The following is a 27,126-nucleotide window of genomic DNA, read 5'->3' as shown; positions in this document are numbered from 1 at the left end:
GATACAGGTCGGAAAGTTGATTAAAAGGTTATAGTGAAAGCATAGTCCCTGGGGTATATATAATAGGGATTCAGTAAATGTTTCTTCCTTCACCCAGAGAGGTTTTTGGAAATTGTGTGTCTTTTGTGGACTTGAAACTCTAGAGAACACATTTACAGGCTTTCCATTTAGATTTAGTTTTAAAAGACAGGGTTAGGGGAGACTCCCCCTCCCTTTTATTTTTTTACAGTTAATGTGAGAACAATCTTTATATTGGCACCTACTAAATAAGAACAATGTATATGTGCTTCTAATGGCCTTAGTTCAGAAGTTTTCAAAGCTTTGGGGCCTGAAGACCTGTTTATGCTATTAAAAATTAGGGACCCTCAAAGAGCTTTGTTTGTGGGTTCCTATCAATATTTATCATTTCAGAAATTAAAACTAAGAATTAAATATTAACTCAAAAAATAATAAGCTATTTTATATAAACATAAATTTCTAATGAAAATTAACTTATTTTCTAAAACCCAAAAAATTTGGTGAAAAGAATAGCCATGTTTAACATTATTTTTTTGAGGTCTCTTTTATGTTTGGCCCAAGAAAAGATGGTTGGATCGTCCTATTTCTGAATTCAGTCTTTTGGTGATAACGGTGTTTTGGTTGTTTTGGTCACACAGGCAGTTAGGGAGGGTGTTTTCATAGCCTTTTCGGATACTTACGGAAATTTTTGTTTGATACTATACCATAATTCCACAAAATAGTAGTTTCTTAAAAGTTAGTTGTAATATGGAATCTGAAGCCACATCAGTGAGCCTTTCATTCTCTGTTATGTTAAAATTTATAGGTCTGTCTTGCACTTGGAATATTATCTTTTGCCCATGCCTGATTTTGTAACAGCATGTATTGGTCATTTGGAAAGTATTAGTTCACAGAGTTATGCAGATCTTCCAAATGCTGACACATTTTATTTTACAGTGAAAATTCACAGTTATTGTCCGTTAGTGTCACCAAATAGTTCATCAGAAAAATCTTACATATTGGCAATTTGTGAAGCTCACAGTGGTAGATGCAGGTTTTCCAAAATTCTTATTTTCACTTGAAAGCTTAAATTTTATCATTAGCAAGAAACACTGTAAGTTGTTTTCCTTGAAGCCACAAGCTCACTTTGCTCATTTTTGTGAAAACATCTGCCAGACACTGTCTGAATAGCCATAATTTGTCTGTCAGTCGTTCTTTCAAGTAAAAATGGTGTTCCATGAAAAAGTGGCTAGTTCAATTTGCAATTCAATCATAAAAAACTTTTTCATTGAGACAGTCATCATGCTGCAGAAGTAGTTTACATGTAATCCCCATTTTATCACAAAATTTTAGAAAGAAAAGTCTGGTTTTTAATAGAGGTAATTTTTTACTGTTTCATCAAGGACATTAAGTAAAGTGAACTGGCCTTTTTTTTTTTTTTTTTGACTGAAATGTAGTGAGTACTCATACAGCCTGATGACATTGCCTTAATTCATGTTAAAGCACCAGTAGTTTTACTCACTGCATTGCATTGCTGTGCAAATATTAGCACCATAATAACTAATAGTAGTAATATGAGAATAGTTTTGATATGTGGACCCTCTGAAAAGGTTTTCAGTATCCCCACAGGGACCTATTGATCACACTTTGAGAACCACTGTCTCTGATATTAGCATTGCTTCTGTAAGAGGTGATTGTCACTTTTAATTAATAAAAGCTCTTAAAAGACTTTATGGTATCACAGTTAAAAAACATGGAGTATTGAGTCACTTACACCTGGATTTGAACCCTGATTCCTCCATTTAATAGTTATGGAAGTTAACTTAGTCTCTCTAAACCATTTATTTTTTATTTTTATTTTTTAAATCTCAACCATTTAAATGCTTAATAGTGCCTGGCATATAGTATATACAGAGTGAATGAAAGCTCTTTTTATTTCTTCCAGCTTGCTTCATCGTTCATTATATCCAAATAACATTTTGTCTGTAGTTCCGTTTGTACCGCTGTGTACCATAATTCAGGTCACATCACATGAATTGGGGAAGGCTTCCTTTTCTGTTCATTAGCACTCAAGTAAAAGCCTTTTCTCCTATGTGCTTCAACCAAATTATGTCAAAATTACTGATTCCTGACTTCATTTCTCTAATTCTGTGTTGTAAGTAGATTAGTAAATATTTTATGTAGTTTGTAACTGTTTTTCCACAAGATTGTAAGTTTAACCAGAAAGTAGTTTTGATTCACACTGTTTAGTATCGGTGATGAAAAATGAGTTAAAGTCATAGACATGCTGGTAATACAAGAGTGGCTTGACTACTTAAAACCTAAGCTTTTTCTGTACTGTTTATTTACTATTAGACCAAAAATTTATTAGCTGTCACTTTTACCCTAAATTTAATTTACATTAACCTAACATAAATTACATTTTCAATAATGTGTTCTGAAAAACCTGGAATTTTATTACATTTTTGTTAACAAAAGTCAGAATCCTAAGATAATGTGGGGTTTCATAGTTTGGTGGTAGACATATTTTTTAATATTAGCAAATCATATTCTGTCTCAGTTTCCTAGCCTATTACGAAAACTTTAGTTGCTCAGTATCTACTCTTAATACTTGTTTTACTTTTTATAGCATGTCTTTGTGATTCCTTAAAATAGGTATTACATAAATTTCTTTAGTTAATGGTAGTTGTATCCTGATAGCTCTACAAGTAGCGTCTGCTTGCTTGTATTAAATGATCCTGTCCTGTTTGCCACCCATCCTGCCTCTTTACCCTGGTCCTCTGTGGTCACTTTCAGCTGTTGCTGGTCCAGAAAAGGAAGCAAAATATAGTCTTAATATTTTCAAATAATTGTTACATTATTCTTGGTTCTTTAGTAACTATGAAACCAGTATGTTTTAGCTCTCTTTAGAACAGTGGTTTTAAGAATATCCTAAACTCTCCTTCATCATGTTGTTAGTGTTAAAATTTAAGTCTGATAACTTTAGGCTGAAAAAAGCTGATTTTTATACTATGTTATTATGTTTCAGGGAACAGAAACACACTTCATATTAGTTTAAGCATTAGCTTTCATAACCCAGTAAGTCCAGGGCCACAATTGGTATTAATTGTGGTGAGAGTTCTAGTGAAAGTCTAGGGAAGATTGATTGATCAAGATTTGATGCATGCTTGTGCCTGAATTAATCACTTTGGACAGAGGAATATGGTTCTGTGATTGGCCAGCACAAGGGGTGCGTGCGTGCGTGCGTGTGTGTGTGTGTGTGTGTGTGTTAGCTAGGGAGGGATGTTGGTACTTTCACTTAACCCCCACATTTGCCACAAGAATGAGGGGTCTGATAGAAAGAAGAAAAAAATTTACTGAAGACAAAATTACAAAGCAGCACATTCGCTATAGATGAAGAGTGGTTCCTTACTTTGCCTTTGAATATTATGTAGGAACGTTCATTATATTACAAGTATAGCTGTAGAATTGAGTTCATTGTTGATCAACTGTTTTCTCCAACATCTTATATCTGAGTGTTCACATTTTTTCTGTTACTGTCTTGGATAATTTTTCCCAATTCCCTTTTGTTCTCCAGCTTTAAAATAGTAACAGTATTATCCTCAAAAGATGAAAAAGCTTAATTAGGACCAATAAACAAATAAAAAAATATGACCAACATTATTAGTCATTAGGGAAATGCAGATCAAAACCGTAATGAGATACCACTTCGACCTACTAGGATAGGTTCTTTAGTAAGTATAAAAACAAACGTAAGTAAACAAAGATAGTAACAAGTGTTGGTGAGAATGTGGAGAAAGTGCAACCCTCCTACATGGCTGATGGGAATGTAAGATGGTGCATTCAACCTGGGAATGTAGTTTGGCAGTTCCTCAAAGTTAGAACATGTGACCCAGCAATTCCACCCCTAGGTATAAACCCAAGAGAATTAAAAATAAGTGTCTGCACAAAAACTTGTACATGAATGTTTATAGCAGCATTATCCAAAATAGCCAAACCAGACAACCCAAATGTACATCAGCTGATGAATGGATAAACAAAATGTGGTCTATACATACAATGGAATACTATTCTTCCAAGAAAAGAAATGAAGTACTGCTGCATGCTACAACATGATGAACGTTGAAAGTATTTAGCTGCTTGAAAGAAGCCAGTCCGAAGAGATCCTATATTCTATAATTTCAGTTACATGAAATGTCCAGGGTAGGCAAATTCATAGAGACAGAAAGTAGATAGTAGTTGCCCAGGCCTTGGGGAATGACTGCTAATGGGTATGGGCTTTTTATGGTGGAGACAATGATCTGGAATTAGATGGTGGTGATTTCTGTGCAACTTTATACTAAAAACCACCGGATTGTACATTTAAGTGGGGGGATTGTATGGTGTGTGAATTAGATCTCAATAAAGCTGTAGGGTGGTTTTTTTGTGTTTTTTTTTTAAAGAAGCTTAATTAGGAGAAACAGGGACTGTGACAACTTTCCACCACCTAAGGGTCATAGGTGACTTCTTGTTACCTCTTTTTTACTGACTTCTTAATTTACCCTTCCCTATATTGAATTCATTTGGTCAGCAAATACTGTTCTGTGTCTGAGGTTTGGTTGTAAGCAGGGAGGATAGAACAATGAACAACGCAGGCTAAATTCTCATGGAGTTTACATTCTCGCAAGTCAGGATCTCTCAGATCCCTGCTCTAAACTGACCCTGTGGGGATATTCAACCACTGTGAGCTAGTATTATAGTAGATCTCTTATCTTTCTTTCCTAAACTCAAATTTACAATAAATAATACACCTCAAACATGAAGGGAAAGGACGTCCTAAATATTTACTGTCCAGTAACTTTTCCCTTGAGATTTATGGAAAAGCCTGATTTTTAGAGTGGGAACGCCTAGGATTACATTTCAGTAGATATATGCCATTAGGAAAGCTTAATAATTTTTTGTAATCTCGATTTCTGTAAAATTAAAATCCCACCTAATGGGTACTTGATTTGATTAAGCTTTTAAGAATGCAAGGAACACCTTTATCCAGACTAGGTCAAATAAGGGTGTGGGGTGTTAGGAAAATTAAGGAACCAATTCTCAAATTATTCAGGATGCTTCAGGTAAGAGTGTCTTGGTGGTAGGAATTCATGGATCCTCTTTTTACTGCTCTGCCAGCCACTAACCCAGTTCTGGGTTTTATTTTTCCTAGATACTGTCTTAGTCTTTATGTAATTTTGTGTTCAGTTACTGAGAGAATCTAACTGAGCTAATAAAGCTCTGCCCAGTGTGAAACAGATTGTTTTTGCTGCTGGCCTGTTTATGGATTGGCTTCTCCTGAGTCAGGTGCTTTCCCCTTCACGCCCTCCCCAGTCAGCAGTGATGTGGAAGGGAGGATGTCACATGATAAAGGACAGCCTTTGCCTGCTTCTGCAGCAGCATCCCTGGAAAGAAGTTTCTTTTAGACAAGGTTGTAAGTATGACATTATTTAGTTAATGTCACTCCATTCTTTTTTTTTCTGTTAGCTTTCTACTCACTATTAAAATCTGAGGCACATCATTATTACCTCATTATTAATCTCATCTCCATACTGATTGCTTTATTTCTGCTATTGCTCTTCTCCAATTCATAAAACAACTAGCATGGTTCTTTTAAAAAAAATCATGCCCTTTCTCTGCTTCAGTAGCTTCCCACCACACTTACCTTCCAAATTTTACTGAGCCCTTCAAGGCCTTGCCAGCTCTAGACCCTGTCTATTTCTCCTACCTTTGTCACTTGATTATCTCCCTTACGTATATTCTCATTTTCTTTTAATTGTTCTAACCCTAACACTTCGATAGCTCTCTCCTCTTTAGGCCCTTTACACATGCTGTTCTGTCTGAATGGTTTCTCTACCCCCTTTACCTTCGTCCCCTTTCCTTCACTGCTTGATTATTTCTCATCCTTTGAGTTTTCAATGTTATTTACTTAGAGATACCAGCCTCCCATCCTACCCACCCCCTTTGTTGGTTTCCTTAAGAACACTGATAATAATTTGTTAGCATATTTACTCTGTTAATTTATCCCATCAAACTAGAAACTCCCTGAGAGTACGGACCTGGTCTATTTTGTATACCAGTCTTTTCTTAATTCTCATTACAGGGCCTGGCATATCAGTGGCACTTAAGTAAATGCTTGAGGGAATTAAATGAAACTTTTAAAAATGTGTGTATGCACTCTGATTAGAATTAGTGACTAGGGGCGCCTGGGTGGCTCAGTCAGTTGGGTGTCTGCCTTTGGCTTGGGTCATGATCTAGGGGTCCTGGGATCATGCCCTGTGTTGGGTTCTCTGCTCAGTGGCGAGTCAGCTTCTCCCTCTCCCTCTGTGATCTCTCTCACTTTCGCTCTCTCTCAAATAAATAAATAAAATAAAATTTAAAAAAAATAGAATTAGTGACTAAATCAAATTTTTTAAAATCAAGGTAATTTTTGTCTCTTGAAATGGTAAGGGCATGGTAGTTGTAGAAATTTTTTAGAAAAATGGGAAAACAAAGTAATTCTCTATAATCATTCTATTAAATTTTTTAGAATGTTTACTTTTTCTTGTGTACATTTTTCCAAATATATTTAAACTTTATTTGGGTTCTTATGAGAATAACTCATAGTAGAATACAGCCAAGTTTCTCCACCTTGACACTTTTGATACTTTGGGCCAAATAATTTTTTGTTGTGGGGTACCATCCTGTGCATTGTAGCATGTTTTAGCAGCATCCCTTGTCTCTGCCATTAGATGCCAGTAGCATGCTCCCTCCCAGTTGTGAAAGCCAAATTGTCTCCAGAAATTGCCAAGTGTTCCCTGAGTGGCAAAAAATCACCCTAGACTGAGAACCATTGAAATTTAGTTAGTTCCCCTAACTCAGTATGGATCTTGTACACTACTGTATTCTTAATTCTCATCACAAGAGTCCGGCATACAAATTTTCCCTCATCAACAGTTTGTATCGATCATTCCTTTATTGAACTCTTAGAGTCATTATTTATGTACCCATATTTATGGTTTGTCATGTATTTTGTAGAAAAGAGTATTGCAAAAGGATATGTATGACTTATATACCAATAAATTCGATAACCTAGATGAAATGGATAAATTCCTAGAAACACACAACCTACCAAGACTGTATCCTGAAGAAACAAAATCTAAACAAATCTATAACTACTAAAGATATTGAATCAGTAATCAAAAATCTCCCAACAAAGAAAAGCTCAGGACCAGATTGCTTCACTGGTAAATTCTACCAAACATTTAAAGAATTAACACCAGTCCCCTTTAAACTCTTCCAAAAAACTGAAGACAAGGGAATATGTTCACATCCATTCTCTGAGGCCAACATTACTTTGGTACCAAAGCCAGAGACACTACAAGAAAACTGCAGACCAATATCCTTGATGAACAGTTTTGTAGAAATTTTTAAAATACTAGCAAACTGAATTAAACAGCATCTTAAAAGGATTATATACCCTGACCAAGTGGGATTTAATCCTGGAATGTAAGGGATGGTTCAATATATGAAAATCAGTGTACTGTACCAAATTGGCAGAATGAAGGGCAAAACCACACATTGATATCCATGGATGCAGAAATCGCATTTGATAAATAAAATTCATGATAAAAACACTCAACAAGCTAAGAATAGAAGGAAACAACCTCAATATAATAAAGGCTAAATATGAAAAGCCCCAGCAGATGACACTCAATGGTGAAAGATTGAAAGTTTTTCCTATAAGAATATGAACAAGAGAAGGCTGTCCACTTTCACCAATACTATTCAACATGGTGCTAAAAGTGCTAGCCAGCGCAATTAGGCAAGAAAAAGAAATAAAAGTCATCCACGTTGGAAAGGAGGAAGTAAAATTCTCTGTAGATGGTGTGATTTTATATGTAGAAAACCCTAATGAACCTCCTAAAAAAATGTTAGAAGTAGTAAATGATTCAACAGAGTTATAGTATGTAAAATCAGCATTCACTCATAAGGAACAATTTGAAAAGGAAATTGAGAAACATTGAGTTACAATAGCATCAAAAGGCATAAAATACTTAGGAATAAACCTAACTGGTGAGATAAAAGACTTTCACATTGAACACTGCAAAATGTTGCTAAAAGAAGTTAAAGAGAGCAAAGATAAATGGAAAGGCATCCCATGTTCATCGGTTGGAAGACATATTGTTAAATGTTAGTCCTACCTAAAGTGATCTACAGATCTGATGGAAAAGTCCATATGGAATCTCAGGGGAGCTTGAATAGCCAAAACAATCCTGAAAAAGAAGAGAAAGTTGGAGGTCTCACACTTCCTAATTTAAAACCTGAAAGTTACAGTAATCAAAACAGTGTGGTATTGACATAAAGTCAAGCATAGACCTACAGAATCGAATAGGTAGTCTAGAAATAAGCTCTTGCATATATGGTCAAAGATTTTTGACAAGAGTGCCAAGATCATTCAGTGGTAAAGGACAGTCTTTTCAAAAAATGGGGCTGGGAAAATTTGATATCCACAAGCAAAAGAATGAAATTGGACCCTTACTTAATACCATAGACTAAAAATTAACTCAAAATGATTGGATCAAGGACCTAAATGTAAGACCTAAAACAAAACTCTTAGGAGAAAGCATAGGACAAAAACTTCTGGACATTAGATTGGGCAGTGATTTCTTGGATATGTGACTAAAGATTGTGTGTGTGTGTGTGTGTGTGTGTGTGTGTAACAATTATAAAACAATTATAAAATTATAAAAATTTATAAAATAAAAATTGTAAGACAGTTACAAAAAACTAGAAATTGAACTTTGTTCTTCTTACCTTTATTTTCTAACTTTTCCAAAGAGATGTATAACTTCCGAATTTAATACATTTCTCTGATGTTCAAATATCTGGCCGTGAAACTCCACTGTAATCCCATTCCTTGGAGTTAACAGCTGTTGTTTTTTTTTTCCCCCCTGAAGATTTTATTTATTTATTGAGAGAGAGAGCACAAGCAGGTGGAGGGGCAGAGGGAGAGGGAGAAGCAGACTCCCACTGAGCAGGGAGCCTGATGCGGGGCTTGCTCCAAGGACCCTGAGATCATGACCTGAGCCAAAGGCAGATGCTTAACCGACTGAGCCACCCAGGTTCCCCTGGAGTTAACAGTTGTTAACAGTTTCTTACATTTTTGTGATCTTTATATTTATGTACTAATTGTTTCAGTCCTTACAGTTTAGATGTGGATCATTTTAAAGTATTATTATTTTTAGTAGAATTATTTTAAGCTGTTCAGTAATTTGCCAAGGTTAAATCTGGCCTCCTCCTGTTTAATTTACTTTCAGACTTCTCATATACTCGATCTTGAGTAATCTTTTTACTTGTTAGAGGGAAGGATTTGATTCTGCTTATGAAGACTTGCCCATCACTAGTAGTGCTAATTAGAACTTTACTACTACTATTAATAAATACTATCTTGAGAAATCACAGTTTGAGTAAGCATTTAAAATTTCCCTTTTATTGTCATAAATGGGAAATGTCATAAATGTAATAAAGTTGGAATTTATTTACTAATCACATGTAGTTTGCCAGCATACATGATATTTGGCAAATTCATGAATAAGCTCCATGGTGGCTGCTGCTGGAGAGATCAGCAAGTGGAAATGAAAGGAGGGAAAAGTAGGAAAGGAATGGGAAAACAGGCTTTTTTTTTTTTTTTTTTTTTTTAAGATTACTAGAGGGAGAGTGAGCAAGTGTGCGAGTTGTGGGGGGGACAGAGGGAGAGGGAGAGAGAATCTCAAGCAGACTCCCTTTGGGCACAGAGCCTGGACTCAGGGCTCAATTCCGCAACCCTGAGGTCATGACTTGAGCCACCCAGGTGCCCTAAAACAGACTTTTGTAGTTACACACTTTTAGCATTTGGTTTACCATGTTTATTGGGTTGAACAACTATTGTACCTGCCCAGATACATTTAAGATGTGATGATCATTTGGGTTGAAAACACCAGTAACTCAGCTTTTCTCTGAATGGTTCTGTAGATTAGCTTTATATGATTGATTATGATCTGATTGATTGATATGGCTCCTTGCCTACCTTTCTGTTCTTGGCTTCTGACATTCTTCAACAGATCCTGCATGCACCATCTTTTATAATCCCGTCTTTTTGTATATGCTACATTTTCTGCTGGGATGTTTTAGATGAGTTTTCATTTTTTCTTAAAGATTCAGCTTATATTTCATTTTTATTTGATGTAGTCTTTCTGCTGTCAAGAACAATATATGCATGTTATAACACACTACATTTGTTAGATGAGTAAAATCAAGTAATGTGTTATAAATGGTGTTTGGCACCAAATGTTTGCTAAATGTTAGGCTATATTACTACTTTATTATATTTCTCTGTCATAAATACTACCTCCTTAAAGCCACAGATATGCTGTGTCTGGTCCACCTTTGTATTTCTAATGCTTGACAAATAGATGATTAATAAATATTTGATTGATTGAGTAAATGCTTCCCAGCAGGCTCTAAGTAATAATACAGTAGTAATCCATATTGTGAGGAGGGGAAGGTTATGCATGTTTGTGTATATATATAACTTTTTAAAAAATGTTTTATTGAGATATAATTTATCTTGCATAAAACCTGTTTAAAGCATTCAATTCAATGATTTTTAGTAAATTTTCAGAGTTATACAACCATTGCCACAATCCAGTTTTAGAATATATCCTATCACCCCATAAAATATCTCATGCCTGATTAGTCTTTTAAATTTTTATTTTCTTTGTTTTTTTTTTGTGCTACTACCTAAATATTAACATTCCTAGGGAATGAGATAGGCTGGATGAAATAAAATCAAAGTATTTTACTCCTTATCTTTTATATGATTAACTTTTGAAATTTTTTCTAGTGAGATTGAGTATGCTAAACCCTGATATTTTACTCAAAAAACTTGAAATTATTCAAAATTCATACAGTATGTTATTACAGCATCATAACTTAAATTAGTAGTTTTTAGAGTTTTAAAGAAAAACTATACATTGGTAAAAAGTGACTTAGAAATTAAGTAGCCACTAGTTAGTAGAAAATAAGTAGCCATAAATTGGAAAAGGAAGGACTGAAACCTGTCCTCAGTAAAGTGTTTAATCCCTAGAATTTAAGATAGTGATAGATACAGTAATTATTTGTTAAACTAAAAAACTGTATTGTGTTCTATAAGATTCACTTGTTTGAATTTTTTAAATAATTTCTTGTCCCCTTTTGCCTGAATTTAGGATTTTGTAACTGTATTTATTACAAGCAAAGAAATACAAAAATACTAGATGATCTGCCTAAACTCTACCCCTTACTCAGTCTCTTTCTCTGCCTCTCTCCCCATCCCCCCATTTACAGCCTTTGTCCTTTAGATAGCTCTTTGGCCTATAAATAAGTCTTTGGCCAGTTTGGCAGTCTTTTGGAATTCTAATTGACAGCTCACTGCATCAGTGTAAGTCATGTGAATGCACAACTATTATATTTGCATGTAGTATATAAAAACTCTGTTCTTTAAGATGAGAAAAGACTTAGAAAAGTAAGCCTTATATACCCCTTTCATGGGACCCCAGAGAGATAAATGTCCTTTATTTGAGTTGGAGTTGTGACTTGGTGTATGTCTGAATATCTAATACCACTTTTAAGACATGCTTTTTTGCAATAAAAGACATGGGTAAATGCTGCCAGGCTGGTGCATAGGATGTCTTTCTGCTAGTTCATTCGGTCTTCTCTTTACCTTGAAGGTTAATAGCTTTTTCTCAAGAGAAGAAAATTCTTTGCTTGCTTTCTTGTTCTGTAATAAAGAGATTGTCAAATCTCTTACTTTGTAAATAAATTTCTGTGGGTAGGAATAGCCCGAGGCTTATGTCACTTCTACAGTGTTAAATTGGTTTGATAAATCCTTTATTAATAGTTCCAAATTATCAGAAACTCCAAATTTAATAAGATACACTGTAGTGGGAAAAATTCTTTGGATGTAAATAAAATATTTATGTAAATGTGTATATTAAATATTTAATATTAATTTATGTAACGTTTTATTGAAAATAAGTTAAAATTATAACTTAATTCCGCTTCTTTAGGTGGCATAGTTACTAATAAAAACTTTTTTTAACTACAGATATCTGTCCCTCAGAAGTCTGCCTTTTATTGAACAATCTTTTTAAGTAGTACATTTTACAAGTTGTATTTTCAGTGTGTGAAACATAGGACCTAATTTTTTGTTGTTGTTTACTAAAGTTGTTTAGTGTTTTTGTATTGTGATACAGTGCAAAGCCCATTGTCTTGATAATTGTACTTTTTCTGTAGTATGAACCATAGGCTCTAAACTTAGCTTGAACTTTAAGACTTGGAGACAGTATGGCTTAATGGTTAATTGGCTTTGTAGGAGACCATCTGAATTTTGATCCTAGCTATCCCACTTCTAGCTGTGTGGTCTTGGCCAGATAATTTAACTTCTCTAGGCCTCAGTTTCCTTATTTATAAAAAAAAAAAAAAAAGAAAGAAACGTGTTGTTTGTTTTTTTAACCTTTTAAGGCTATAATACTTAAAGGATAGTGAATGTTGGAACTTTTATTTTAATACCTGGCTAAGAGTTTTTATTCATTTTGCAGCCTATCTTTTTTTTTTTTTATTGACTCTTGTGTTTTGGGGGTTTTTTTAAGGGCGAAAGATTCAAAAAGACTTTATGAAAGAAAATGTAAGATAGAAAATAAATACAGGGTGGCTCAGTACGTTGAGTGTCCAACTCTTCATCTTGGCTCAAGTTTTGATCTCAGGGTGTGGGTTCAAGCCCTGTGTTGGGCTCCATGCTGGGCATGGAGCCTACTTTAAATAAATAAATAATGAAAAGAAAAAACACATGGAAAGTTGTTCAATATCATTAATCCTTAGGGAAATGAAAAACCACTACATATCTGTTAAAATGGCTACATGAAAAAGATTGACCATTTCAAATGGTAAGAACGTGAGAGACTAGAACTCTCATGTACTATTATTGGGATGGACAACTATACAACCAATTTGGAAAACAGTTTGCAGGGGTTTGGGGTTTTGTTTATTTTTTTTATTCAAATATAATCAACATACAATGTTATTAGCTTCAAGTGTACAATATAATGATTCAACAATTCTATACACTTTTGATGGTCACCATAAGTGTACTCTTAATCCCCTTCACCTGTTTTGCCCATCCCTCACCCAACTCCCTCTGGCCGCCAGCAGTTTGTTTTCTGTATTTTTTTGTTTGTCTCTTTGTTCATTTGTTTTGTTTCTTAAATTCCACATATAAGTGAAATCATGCTATTTGTCTTTCTCTGACTTCCCTTAGCATTATGATCTCTAGCTTCATCTGTGTCATTGCAAATACCAAGATTTCATTCATAATATTTCATTATATATATATGTATACACACACACCACATCTTCTTTATTCATTTATTGATGGGCACTTGGGCTGTTTTCATAATTTGGCTGTTGGAAAGTAATGCTCCGGTAAACATCCAGTAGTGGAATTCCTGGGTTGTATGATATTGCCATTTTTAGGTTTTTGAGGAACCTCCATACTGTTTTCTGTAGTGGCCACACCAGCTTGCATTCCCACCAGCAGTACATATGGGTCCCCTTTTTCCACATCCTCACCAACACTTGTTATTTCTTATGGTTTCAATTTTAGCCATTCTCACAGGTGTAAAGTGATATCTCATTATGTTTTTAATTTTCATTTTCCTGATGATTAGTGTTGCAAGCAGCTTTTCATGTGTCTGTTGGCCATCCAGATGTCTTTGGGAAAATGTCCATTCAGGTTCCCTGCCCGTTTTTTAACTGGATTATTTGTTCTTTTTTGGTGTTGAGTTGTAGATGACATTTTTTTTAATATATTTTGGATATTAACCCCTTATGGGATATGTCATTTTGTCTTCTCCTGTTCAGTAGGTTGCCTTTTTGTTCTGTTGATAATTTCCTTTACAGTGCAAAAACTTTTTATTCTGGTGTAGTCCCAATAGTTTAATTTTGCTTTTGCTTCCCATGCCTGAGGGGACACATCGAGTAAAATGTTTCTATGGCTGATGTCAAAGAAATTACTGCCTATGTTTTCTTTCTGGAGTTTTATGGTTTCAGGTCTCACATTTAGGCCTTTAACCCATTTTGTTTATTTTTGTGTATGGTGTAAGAAAGTGGTCCAGTTTCATTCTTTGGTATTTTTAAAATACATATCCGTACCAAAACTCAAGTGGTCATCAAAAGTTCACTTAAACAGAGATTGAATAAATTGGTGAAAAAAGGAGGTAAAGATTTCTGCACATAGAAGATTACCCAATACATTTTAAGAAGGAATATTTATTCCTTATGTTATTCCTTATATATAGAATTTATGTTCTAGTGGGGAAAGGGTAAAAATTGGTAAAGTTTTATATAGCATATTAGAATGTGATAAGTGGTATGGAGAAAAATAAGGCAGGGAAGAGGAATACAGAGTACCCAGTGGGAAAGTTGCTGGATGGTTAGGAAGGGAAAGACCTTACCATGGAGGTGACATTTGAAAGATGAGAATGAGCACTGCAGATAGTGAGGGAAGAGCGTTACAGCCTGAGGAATTAGCAGTAGCAATAATAGTAATAGCTAACACATACTGTTTTGTGCCGGAGCATATATTAACTTACTTAATCTTTATAGTATCCTATAAAATAGGTATTTTTACTATTCTCATTTTATAGATGACAAAACTGAGGCATTGAGAGCTAGTAAGTAGTATGGCTGAAAATTGAACCCCAAGCATTTGGCTCTGGAGTCCATCCTTAGGAGTTGTGTCTAGTGTATTAGCGAAGGCCTTGAAGAGAGAGAATTTCCAGTGTGTTAGAGGAATAGCAAAGTTAGTGTAGATACAGCACAGTGAATTAAGAGAATGATTAGAGCTGAGGTCTGAAAGGTGGTGATTGGAGAAGGGATAACGTAGGAAGATTTGAGTAGACTTAAACCATTTTAATGACTGGGGTTTTACTCCAAAAATAGAGAGCTTTGGTGGTTTTGAACAGGCGAGTAACATGATCTGACTTTTTAGAAAGGTGTTCTTCACTGAGTCCTTCCTCAGAGTCTATGAGTAGAATTCAGGAGGACCTAGAGACTTAGAAAAAATTACATCTTTATTTTCACTAACTTCTAACAGCGTTTCCTTCTTTTAATAATGTAGCCAATAAACTTCAGTCGTTATTAAAGTTACCTGTGACTTTTGCCATCACCAGTAAAGTATTATTGTTGCAGGAGATCCTGAAATATCATTTATGGTCAACATTACTTTAAAATTGTAGTACTTAATAGCTCATTGTTAGATCCCACTTAATGTGATGATAAAGCACATATATTACAGTTTGTTTTTTCATATTTATATATTTTTTGACAACTATCAATATAATTGTTTTTCTTTGTAATCTTATGTATGTCTTATGTCTATTTAAAAACTGTATGGGAGCTCCTGGGTGGCTTAATTGGTTAAGTGGCCGACTCTTGATATTCAGATATATCATGGGATCGAGCCCCTTGTTGGGCTCTGCGCCCAGTGTGGAGTCTGGGGAGATTGTTTCTCTCTCTCTCTGCCGCTCCCTCTGTTCATGCTCTCTCTCTCTCAATAAATAAATAAAATCTTTAAAAAAAATAAAAACGCCATATTGCAGGTGTTTATTGATCTCACCAGCTTGTCAAAGGAGACTGTGGCACTCAAAAATTAAGATTCTCAGTAAGGATGGCTTTGGTTATTGTGATAACAACGGACTACAGAGAAGAAGGGCAAGAGGAGAAAGAGGGGTACAAGTTAAGAGGCTTTTGCAGTAACCTAGGTGATAGTTAATGGTGAGTTGGACCAGAGTAGTGGCAGAGAAGGTAGGGATATGTAATTGGATTTCAAATTAAGTTTTGAAGGTTGAACCACTAGGAGGATTTGGTACAATCAAATGTGTAACGTGAGAGAAAAAGAAGAATCAAGGATGGCTCTAAAGTTTTTGGTCTGTGCATCTGGAAGGATAGAACTGCCATCACCAGTTGCTGAAAATCCCTTTGAAATTATCAATAGATCTATAATGCTGGATATGTCATAAATTTTTTAAAGATTGACTTATTTAAGAGAGCACACAAGGAGGAGGGGGAATCTCAAGCAGACTCCCCACTGAGTGCAGAGCCTGTCACAGGGCTTCATCTCATGACTCTGAGATCAAGGATCGGACACTTAACTGAGCCACCCAAGTGCCCCATTATAAATTTTTTAAACAGTAACATAAGGCTTATAAAAATAAGGATACAAAGAATAAAAGAACTCCTGGTCTCACCTCCCATATGAATCATGTGAGATGAGATAGAGTTATGTATGTTTGTTAAAAATTAAAAGTTTGGTTTTGGATATATGTTTGAAATCTTTATTTAGACATATGAATATTACTTTGTGACTTGCTATTTCTACTTAGTATGCCCTGGCATACGCAGTCACTAGAAAGAATGAGGAAAACTATTGTTTCTGAAGGTTTGAATGTTTTATAGTAAGTGTGTATCCATGTGTTAGGTAAGTTTAAATGAGAAAAACACATGTTAAAAAATAAGAGAGTGGTTACAGTATGTGATAGAAAAATTTTGTGGTCATTAGAAATAATGAAAAAGATCGTTTTATACCACCATGGAAGGGCTCTAAAATCTATGAATTAAGTAAACAGAAATTAGGTAAAGACAGAATAAATAGGTAAGTGTGTCAGAATCACAGTAAATCTCACAGTAAATCTAACAAGTGTTTACCTTTAGAGAGAGACTAGATGGATAGGAAGACGACTCCCCTTCCTTTTAAGCAGTTGAATTTACTAACCTTGTTACATGTATTACCTCTCTAAGTGACCATGATTCATAAGGGAGGTGAGCTTATGGGTTGGTTCTTTTATTCTTTGTATCTTTGTATTATAAATGTTATAGCTTTACATTTTTATATCTAATGTAGAAAATCATGTCTATAATAATCTTTATTATGAGTAAAATATGACTATTTATGACTAGAAGAAAATATTATGGGATATACATTAAAAAGTTAATAGTAGTTTTCTTGCGTGATGGAAATTGAGGTGATTTTTTAAAAATATTTTTCTTTAATTTCTTGTAGACTATGAGAAGACAACGAAATGAAGTTGTAGTTGAATTAAGGAAGGTGAGTCTGAGTAATACTGGGTACTTCCAAGCATAATTCTAACAATATCACAGCATATATAGAAGATACTAAATGTATATTAATCCCAAGTGCCTACCATATCTTTTCCTTTTGAAAACTGAAGGATTTTGACTAAACTTAGGCAGTCTGTTGAAGTTGGCAAGATACAACTTGGCCACTCTCCAAAAATAGAGATAAACGAGTTATGTAGTGTTTTTTTTTCTGTAATCTTTAATAATCTATATAAAGTGAAAGTCTTACCTATACAGTTATACTAAATAGTTCTGCAGTTTACAAGTGTAGTTCTACCCTGAAAAGAACTTGTTCTACCTACAGATTTCATCAACTTTTCAAGTATTAAAATAGGTTATATTTCACGTGTGTTTAAAAAAAAAAAAGTTATAGTTGGAAATACATCTTTAAATTTGTCCCACACATTTTAAGTGAAATTTAAGTGGCCCTTGATTTTTGTAAGGCATTGTTGACTTTTGTCTGATTTTGAACTGCCCAACTTTTGCTTTGACTTTGTTTTTAGGTGATAAAGAGAAGCTCCCAGATGATGTAGAAAATGGTTTAGTACTTTAAAATAAATATATGTTTGGTTCTGGCTTAAACTGTACACTGTCTTTTTTAATCAAAATTTTTTGGTTTTTTAGTTTGTTTTTACATAGTTCACGGTTCATTAATAATGTAATTTTCGGGGCTTGGGGCTCAAATTAGTGTTGCTTAAGTGTTTAAATCACAATTTGGTTTAATTTTCTGTATTTGCATTTTACTTTTGAAAGGCACTTCCTATTTCAGTTTGTAGGCATAGGATTCCCTATCCTTTGTATGAAACTATTTAGCTTTCTTTTGACTAAAGTTCTTTTTTTGATTTTTTTTTCTTTTAAGAATAAAAGAGATGAGCATCTCTTAAAGAGAAGGAATGTACCACATGAAGATATCTGTGAAGATTCTGATATAGATGGTGATTATAGAGTGGTAAGTTATTGTTATTCTAGTAACTTAAAAACTACCGGGTAAAATTGTACATAAATATAGAATTTTAAGGTGACTTTTTAACTTCGTTTTCCTTTTAATTTTTTTCACAGCAAAATACCTCTCTAGAAGCTATTGTTCAAGTAAGTTGAGTTTTTCCCCCTGTCTTCTTTTGTATTTCTAATTATTATATATCTATATCAAAAATTGTTTTAATTTTTTATAGAATGCTTCAAGTGATAACCAAGGAATTCAATTAAGTGCAGTTCAAGCTGCTAGGTAAGTTAAATTTTGAGGATATACTTAAATTTTATAACTTACCCAGGAGTTCTGTTTGAGTTTTCACTGTATTCACTGTACTGTCAGTCATTTTTAACTTTGATGACAAACAATAAAGAACAGTCCATAAACCAACTACATTTACTTTAAAATTTTTTTCTCTGATCTAGAGTATTAAAATTGGTAGCAGTTTTCTAAACTCACAAATAAATAAACTTAAGTTTCAGCTTACATAGTACATACAGATTCTAGGGAAGAGTTGTTTTGACAGGTTATTGCTATCAGCTAGTAGAAAAACATTATTTATTAAAACTTCACTTTTTATTAACAGGTTTAATTTTATAAAAAGATTTTTCATCTCCTTCCTAGGTAGCTAATTCTTTTCACAATCCCTATTTTAATCAAATAATAAATTGAGTTATAAATTTACCGTAACAGTGTACAGGCAAGTAGATATTAAGATTTAGGGCTATAAAGTTTCCCAGTGTACTTCCAGGTAGGAATATTAAGTTATTTTGCATATTTCTGCTGTGAAATCTATGTTTTAGAGGTGTATGCTCCTATATTTTAAGGGGAGAGCCAGAGAAACTTTTGAGACCTTTGTATTAATGAATAGGTTGGAGAAGACATGGTTGTTTCATAGTACAATACAGGCTTTGCTTTCTATATTTAAAAATATAAGAATAATGCTCTGTATTATTATTAGTAGAACAGAGACACTTACATAATTGATCCTATTTATAGAATTTCATAGTGGGAGAAGATTTCAGTGGTCTGTCAATATCTTAGCTAGTACATGAATCTTTTATTTAAAAAATTTATTAGAGTTTTCCTACTTTTGTGTGTTCATTTCAAGTGACCTAGAACAGATAGGAAAATTACAGAATTAACAGTGTTGCCCACTGTAGGTAAAAGAACTTCTTAGGGCTTGGTTATGTAGGAAGAAAATCACAGAAGTAGTCACATCTCAAAATGGCAAATTAATGTTTATAGATAGAATGATTAAGAAATTGATACATTATGCTCACCATTTTCAGAGTTGATTATTTGAATTTTAAAGGAGCTTTTCCCAACAGGAGTTCTACAAGGTAATTAACGCCTTAAGGCCCCTAAGACTGATATTCTCAAATTATGGTCTCTGGATCCCAAGGAAATCCTGAGACAATTTTAGGGGTATACAAGATCAAATCCATTTTCACAATAATACTAAGACTTTGTTTGCCTTTTTTTAATGTGGTAACAACTTACATTGGTGTTGAAAAAGCAACTGTGATTAAAACTTGATGGTACCTTAGTGCAAATCAATTAGTGGCACCAAAGTGGTTTCGTATTATATTTTATAGATACTGTATGCAGCATTGTGCACTCAAAAGAAAGAAGGCCATTTCTAAATCTTTAAGAATGTCCTCAATGAAGTAGTAGAAAAATTTATTTTATTAAATCTGGAACCTAGATTAAGAAAGACTGGGTTATTTCCTACTTTGCACTAAGAATTTTGCCATGTACTGTGGAAAATATGGTTAAAAAGCATGTGGTATAATTCTTGCTATGCAGGAACTTTAGAACCTAATTGAGAAGGCAAAGGTAAATTAAAAATAGGGTGGTACTCAACAGCAAATATAAGCATATGCTGTGTAAATGTTCTTGGAATTCAGAGAGGATGTTGTGAAAACATACAAATTGAAATGGACTTTGAATAGGTAGAGCTTGAATAGAAAGAAAAGAGGGCATTCCAAGTGTGGGGAATAGGATGTGAAGAGCCTGGAAATGAGATTGAAATGGTGAGACAGACAACTGATCTATTGTTGAATTACAGAGAATAAGATTGGTTAGTTAGGTAAGATGGAGCCAACTTGTGGAGGATTTAAGCTAGGTCAAGGAGGTTACATTTATTGGGTAGTAAATATGCAGCCATTCCTTGGTTTATATAGGGGAATGATCTGATTAAGCTTTCATAAACATTGCTATGCAGGGTATTCAGGTGGGTGAGGATTTGTGTAATCTCTATGTCAAATATGAATTTGAATTTAATTATATATCATTAAATTTCACCAGAGTATGTATATCTGTTACAGGAAGCTTTTGTCCAGTGATCGAAATCCACCAATCGATGACTTAATAAAATCTGGAATATTGCCTATTTTAGTCCATTGTCTTGAAAGAGATGACAAGTAAGTACATTATTTTAAAAAGTAATTTAGAATGTATCCTGTGCAGAAGATAAGATTTTCTAGTAGTTTGATCTTTAAAGAAAAATAAAAGGGCTGTAAGATGGAGTTGAAAAGCTAGTGAAAAACAGTGCAAAGTGTGTTTACACCAAGAGGTGAACATAAAGGCCAAAGAGGAACTTGAGAATGATGCATTGAACTTTTAAGCTTTGAAAATTGGCAGAAACTAGTTTGGCTAATAAGTACTTGGGAAAACTGTTTGGGTAGTCATATGCAGGTATCTTAGTAAAGAGTTTTTGGGTCGCCTGGATGGCTCAGTTGGATAAGCGTCTGCCTTCAGCTCAGGTCATGATCCCTGGGTCCTGGGATTGAGCTGCCTGCATAGTAGGGAGCCTGCTTCTCCCTCTCCTTCTGCCCCTCCCTCCCGCCCCCATCCCGTTCGTGTTCTTGTGCCCTCTCTCTCTCTCTCTCTCAAATGAAGAACTAAAATCTTTAAAAAAAAAAAATTTTTTTTTTTTTTACTAAAAATAGGTGGGACGCCTGAGGAAATTGTATGCTTTTTATACTGAAGAGATATTATAAGTAGTCATTAGAGGTTTTAAAAAAGTGCTGGATGCATAGATACCTTTTAAAACAAAATATTTAATACTTTTAAAAATGCTTGAGGGGAGGATGGTTGGTTGATATTAGATTTGGGTCAGTGTGAAAATCCCTACTGTTTAAAATTATTTGTTCTTTGTAGTCCTTCTTTACAGTTTGAAGCTGCATGGGCTCTGACAAACATTGCATCTGGAACCTCTGAACAGACTCAAGCAGTAGTTCAGTCCAGTAAGTTGGTGATTAACAGATAAAATTGTGATTTCTTAAACAAATCAGTAAAAAAAAAAAAATAGTGATTGTCTTAAAAGAATAAAGCTATTTATATTATAAAATAGTAGCTACCCAATCACAGGGTAGTTGAAATAGGCCAACTGAAGTATGTTACTTTGATCATGTTGTCCCAGTGACTGACATTTTCTATTTTCAAAAATTCATTTGATGCTAAATCTGAGAATATTTCCTAATCATGGTAGCAGATTACATTATTGTAGTTACACTTTACTTATAGAACATCATAGAAATAAAGGTGTTTTTCCCATTGCCATACTACCTCTTGGCCTCTCTTAATGAGATTTTCATCATTCGGTTTAGAGAAATCTTTTATAAAGTAGTCCTGTTGAAAAATGGCTTGAAATTTTTTTATTGTTACTATAATAGGATTGTTTTTCTTTTATGTTCCAAGAGATGTAAGTGGAAAATTATTATTGGAAGTAATAACCTGAGTATATTGTTTTCGTGAATACTATTTAATTCTTCTGTCAAAGAAATTAATAATTTTAAGAAGGTACTTTTAAAATGCTCTTCATACATGTGTAAGCAGTATACTTGTGTAAGCCTGTTAAAATCTTAAGCACTAATTTCTGCCTGATTTTAAAGAGGAACAAAGGTGTTATCCAAGTAAACATTTTATTATGTTGACATTTCTGTTGTAATATTACGTAGAATATTAATACTACCTTAAATCATGATAAAACTGGCTTAATTTTGGGTTTAAATGGGTTTTGTTTTTGGTTTTTTGGCTTTATTTTATATAATTGACTATTCAGTAAATTTTATAATCTCAAGATAGTGTTTTACTCTCTCACTTTTTTTCCTTTCTGTTTTATGTGCTTTTTCAAGATTAGAAGGAGGCTTAGAATTTGTTTTAACACCGCCAATCTGTCTTGTTTTACCAGATATAATAAATGAATGAATTATTTTTTGAGTGAAGCATGATTTATCTATATGTACTTAAATAGCATTTTTCAAAGTAATATCAGAAGAAAGAGAGAATAGAAGAATCATTTGTTCAGTGCGATAGTATTCTATTTAGACACAGTCCTTTCTCTGTGTTTCCCATCCTTGTTACAAAGCAAGGGTGCTGTAGAGCAACAGAACCACTTTCTGATTCAGGAGGTCTCGTGTGATACAGGAGTCACTGGCCTGCCTAAAGACCCATGTGATGTTATTTTTTTTAATTGAGGTGTAAATTAGTCTTAGATATATGACATAATGACTCGAAGTGTATACACCAAGACATGATCACAATAAGTCTAGTTTCCCCTGTCATATCAAATTACATAATATGCAGTACAATATTATTGACTACAGTCACCATGCTATACATTTCATTCCCATGACTGACTTATTTTATGATTGGATGTTTGTACGTCTTGACCCCCTTCTATTTCACCCACCTCCCAAAAGCCCTCCCCTCTGACAACCATCAGTCTGTTCCCTGCATCTGTGAGTTTTTGTTTGTTCATTTGTTTTGTGTTTTAGCTTCCACATATAAGTGAAATCATACATTATTTGTCTTTCTCTTTTCTGACTTATTTCACTTAGTACCTCAAGGTCCATTGATGTCCTAATTAGAAGTATTTCATCTTTTTGGTAATGGTTGAGTAGTATTGCATCATGTGTGTGTACATACACACATCTTATCCATCCATCCATCCATCGTTGGACACTGGTTGTTTCCATATTTTGGCTATTGTGAATAATGTGGTAATGAACATAGGGGTGCATATATCTTCAAAGGTTCTAAGTGGTTTCACCATAAATATCTTTGCTGAAAGCATTTTCCCCACATAACTAATTGGCCATAAGGCAATTTTGCTGTAAAAGGTATAAGAATAACTGGTTGACAGTTTGACTTGATGGTTTGTTGCTTTCATCAGCTAGTTGACAGTTTGCTTTTATTTCTGCATTGACACAGTACTTCCATTTTTATATTAAATAAATCTTAGCCCTCGTAATAGTCTATACAGTGGCAGAGTTTTGAACCCACATTTCTCATAGAACTTTGGAACATCTGTCAATAGACATGTGGTAATATGCTGAGAACAAACAACAGTGTAGAAGACTTTTACAGTGCAAAACAAAGCGGTTACAAATATGCATCCTTGTATTTAGAAACTGATACCTCTCTTAAGGAAGAAAGAAATTTTAGCAAAAAAAAATGAAAACATGTGATGCCAGACGAAGAGATGAATCAGCAAGCAAAAAAAAAAAAAATGTATAATGTTATGAAAGAAAAACTTTGAGGACAAGTGCTTAGGTACAGTCTGCAAAATAAATTATTTGCATAGAATTGCATGAATCTACACACATTTTAAATGTATTCAAATGTTTTGTATTTTGCAATAAAGTCTTGTTAATTTTGTTAATGCATTTTTCATGTTTTGTTATGTCCTTTTTAATAGATGCCCCTCTTATTTTTGTGAATTTATCTTATATGGCATAATTGCCGTATGGCCAATTAGTTGTAGGGTGAAGATATTTGTGGCAAAGATGCTTATGGTGAAAATACTGGGCACTATTCTTTAATTTGTTTTCATTTTCTTCAGATAAATACCCAGAAGTGGAATTGCTGGATCCTATATTTTTAGTTTCTGTATTATTTTCTTCTGTTTTTAGTTTTTTTTATTAGCTTCCATACTGTTTTCCATAGTGGCTGCACCAATTTATATGCCCACCAGCAGTGCGTGAGGGTTCCCTTTTCTCCACATCCTGTCCAACACTTGTTATTTCTTGTCGTTTTGATTCTAGCTATTCTGACTAGTGTGAGGTGATATCACATTATGGTTTTGATTTGCATTTCCCTGATGATGAATGATGTTGAGCATCTTTTCGTATGTCTGTTGGTCATGTGTATGCTAGTGCTTTCAGCACTTTGAATATATATCATACCACTCCTTTCTGGCCTGCAAACTTTATGCTGAAAAATCTCTGATAGTCTTATGGGGTTTTTCTTGCATGCAACAAGTTGTTGCTCTGTTGCTGCTTTTAAGATACTCTCTTTAACTTTTGACATTTTAATTATAATGTGTCTTGGTATGGCTCTTCTGGGGTTCATTTTATTTGGAACTTTGCTGGTTTCCCAGATCTGGATATCTCTTTCCTTCCCCAAGTTAAGAAAGTTTTTAACCACTATTTCTTCAGATAAGTTTTCTGTATCTATCTTTCTCTCTTCTCCTTCTGGGACCCCATTATGGGAATGTTGTTCCACATGATGTTGTCCGGTAGGTCCCTTAAGCTATCTTCCCTTTTTAAATTTCTTTTTTGTTTTGCTGCTCTGTTTAGGTGAATTCTACTGCCCTGTCTTCCAGGTCACTGATCCTTCTGCTTTATCTTATCTGTTGTTGAATGCCTCTACTGTATCTTTCAGTTCAGTTACCATGTTCTTCAGCTCTGTGACTTTTGTTTGGTACTTTGTTATATTTTCTGTTTGTTGAAATTTTTTCCGTCTTCATCCATTATCTCCCAAGATTGGGGAGCATCTTTATGACCATTTTTTTGAACTCTTTATCAGGTAAATTATCTCCATTTCAGTAAAGTTTTTTTTCTGGGGTTTTATTTTGTTCTGTTCTTTAGTTTACTTATTTAACTTGACTTTCTGTGTTTGTTTTTATGTATTACGTGAAACAGCTACCTTTTCCCGCCTTGAAGGAATGATCATAGGAAGACAGCATGTGTTTCAGTCAGCTATCTGTGCTATACTTTGGGGGTGGTAGCCTGCCACAGATTGTTTCACTCCTATGGAGCCCAGAAATGAAAAACACCCTCCCTACCCCCAGCTACCAGTGCCAAGCATTCAAGGGGTGTCCCTTATGTGGACTTTGTGCTCCTGCCAGCTTTGGCAGGGCCACAAGGGCATCCCAGGCCAGGATGATGCATCCCACTGGGTTTGGTGAGGTGGAGCTGTACCAGTGCTCTGTTCTGGAGAATGCAGGGGTGGTGCAAGTATCGCTAGCAAGGTAGAGTGTATAAAAAGTGGCACCTGCCAGCCCCCCCATCCCTGGAGAGAAAGTTCCAGCAGACCTTCATCCCTTAGGCAGATGCTTTAAACTTACTCAGTGAACCTCCTTAACATGCTGTAGTCACTTTTCAGCCCACTGCTTTTGTGCTGGATCCTGGGGCATCTGGGCAAGTAATCTCTGAGAGCGTAGTCCTGGTTTCCTATAGCCCTTTGGGCCTCTTGGACATTAGCCCTGTTGGTTTTCAAATCCAGATGTTTTGGGAGTTTTTCTCTGGCGTAGGTCCCAAGGGTTTGGGTGCCTGATTTGGGGCTCTAACCCTTCGCTCCTCAGAGATATGCTCCATATTTATTAAATCTCTCCTGCTTATAGGGCATGGCTTTGTTAGGACCGTAGTCTCTGCCTCTCCTGTCCATCTCAATGTGACCATTTTATCCTTTGTTGTAGAGGAACTGTTCAGCTAGTTCTGTAGAAAGCATTATTGTATATGTAGCTATAGATTTGGTATGTCCATGGTAGAAGGTGAGGTCAGCCACCATCTTGAACTGCACCCTCTTGTTATTTTAAACTTCTTTATTAAAAAGTTACTTCAACAGTTGGAGTCCCTTTTTTCCTCTAAATTTGAGAATAATGCTTGAATCTTTAAGGAATGAATTAATTAATGTATTTATTTTTAGGAATTGATTTTTAATTTGGAATTTTACTCAGGTTTAATTGTGAGTGAAAATTTACCAGCTTGATTTGATATTTTTATGTTAAAACTGTTATTTTAATGCTGAGTAAGTGGTTTGCTAATCAGAAATTTTATACTACAGTTGATATATTTTTTAAATATATTTTTGATAGGTTCCTTTCTTAGATTTCAGCAAAAAAGGATTGATTTTTGGTTTAGAGTATAGTATCTTCAATCCTTTTTTTTTTTTTCCAGTACTATTGAGATGTAATTAACCTCTGAGACTGTCTTTAAACTTAAATGTTAATTTGTGTTTTCCTCCTTAAGATGCTGTGCCACTTTTCCTGAGGCTTCTACATTCACCCCATCAGAATGTCTGTGAGCAAGCAGTGTGGGCACTGGGAAATATCATAGGTTTGTATAAAACTTGTAATGCTAGTCCAACAATTGTTGTTATCATATACTGTGCAATAAAAATGACTACTAGTAGTTGAAAAAGAAAAATTATCTTTTTCTGTACTGGTTTTTGTTAAATAATTTATAGAAATTATAGCTGTTTTAAGTGTAGACCTATAGTAAACAGAATGAACGTTTTGTTGCTTATGATACCCATAGTAGCTTTTTGTATGTAGTCAACTCTTTTTTTAATTATACAGTCAACTCTTAATTATTTGAATAATTATGAAATATGTATGTGATAATAGATCTCCTCTCCCTCATTATTATGTTGATGGATCCATTTTATTCCTTAACTCTCCATTGTCATAGAAACTAATAAGAAAAAAGGAGGATGCACAACATAAACCAACAATTTTTCTCCATAATGACAGTTCTAAAAAGAGTCTTAATTGAAATTTTTACTATCCTGGATTTTAGTACAGTAAAATACACTAATGTTATCCATTATCATCATGACCTCATCATCCAGGAGGTGTTTGTAGCTTATAGACAGTGTCATTAAATGTTGAATACCATGATTACCCTACCTTTCAGGTTTTCTCTGACATAATTATA

The 27,126-nt window shown here is 34.4% G+C and overlaps 1 protein-coding gene across 2 annotated transcripts in view; it reads left to right on the top strand.

The window, feature by feature from the left end:
• KPNA4 (karyopherin subunit alpha 4) overlaps positions 1-27,126 on the top strand; it is a 54,409-nt gene that overhangs the window by 5,447 nt on the left and 21,836 nt on the right. For both annotated transcript variants that reach the window (XM_045811505.2, XM_045811501.2), the window contains 7 exons: positions 17,132-17,176; positions 18,068-18,157; positions 18,268-18,297; positions 18,381-18,433; positions 20,509-20,604; positions 21,344-21,429; positions 26,440-26,526. In XM_045811505.2, coding sequence (XP_045667461.1) covers positions 17,132-17,176; positions 18,068-18,157; positions 18,268-18,297; positions 18,381-18,433; positions 20,509-20,604; positions 21,344-21,429; positions 26,440-26,526 — 487 coding nt within the window. The remainder of the gene's footprint in view (positions 1-17,131; positions 17,177-18,067; positions 18,158-18,267; positions 18,298-18,380; positions 18,434-20,508; positions 20,605-21,343; positions 21,430-26,439; positions 26,527-27,126) is intronic.

This window comes from Ursus americanus, chromosome 20, assembly GCF_024610735.1.
Source record: "Ursus americanus isolate L20-20 chromosome 20, mUrsAme1.1.p, whole genome shotgun sequence".
Classification (NCBI taxonomy): Eukaryota; Metazoa; Chordata; class Mammalia; order Carnivora; family Ursidae; genus Ursus; species Ursus americanus.
The sequence above is the reverse complement of the archived record's forward strand: the minus strand, read 5'-3'. Positions and strand labels throughout refer to the sequence as shown.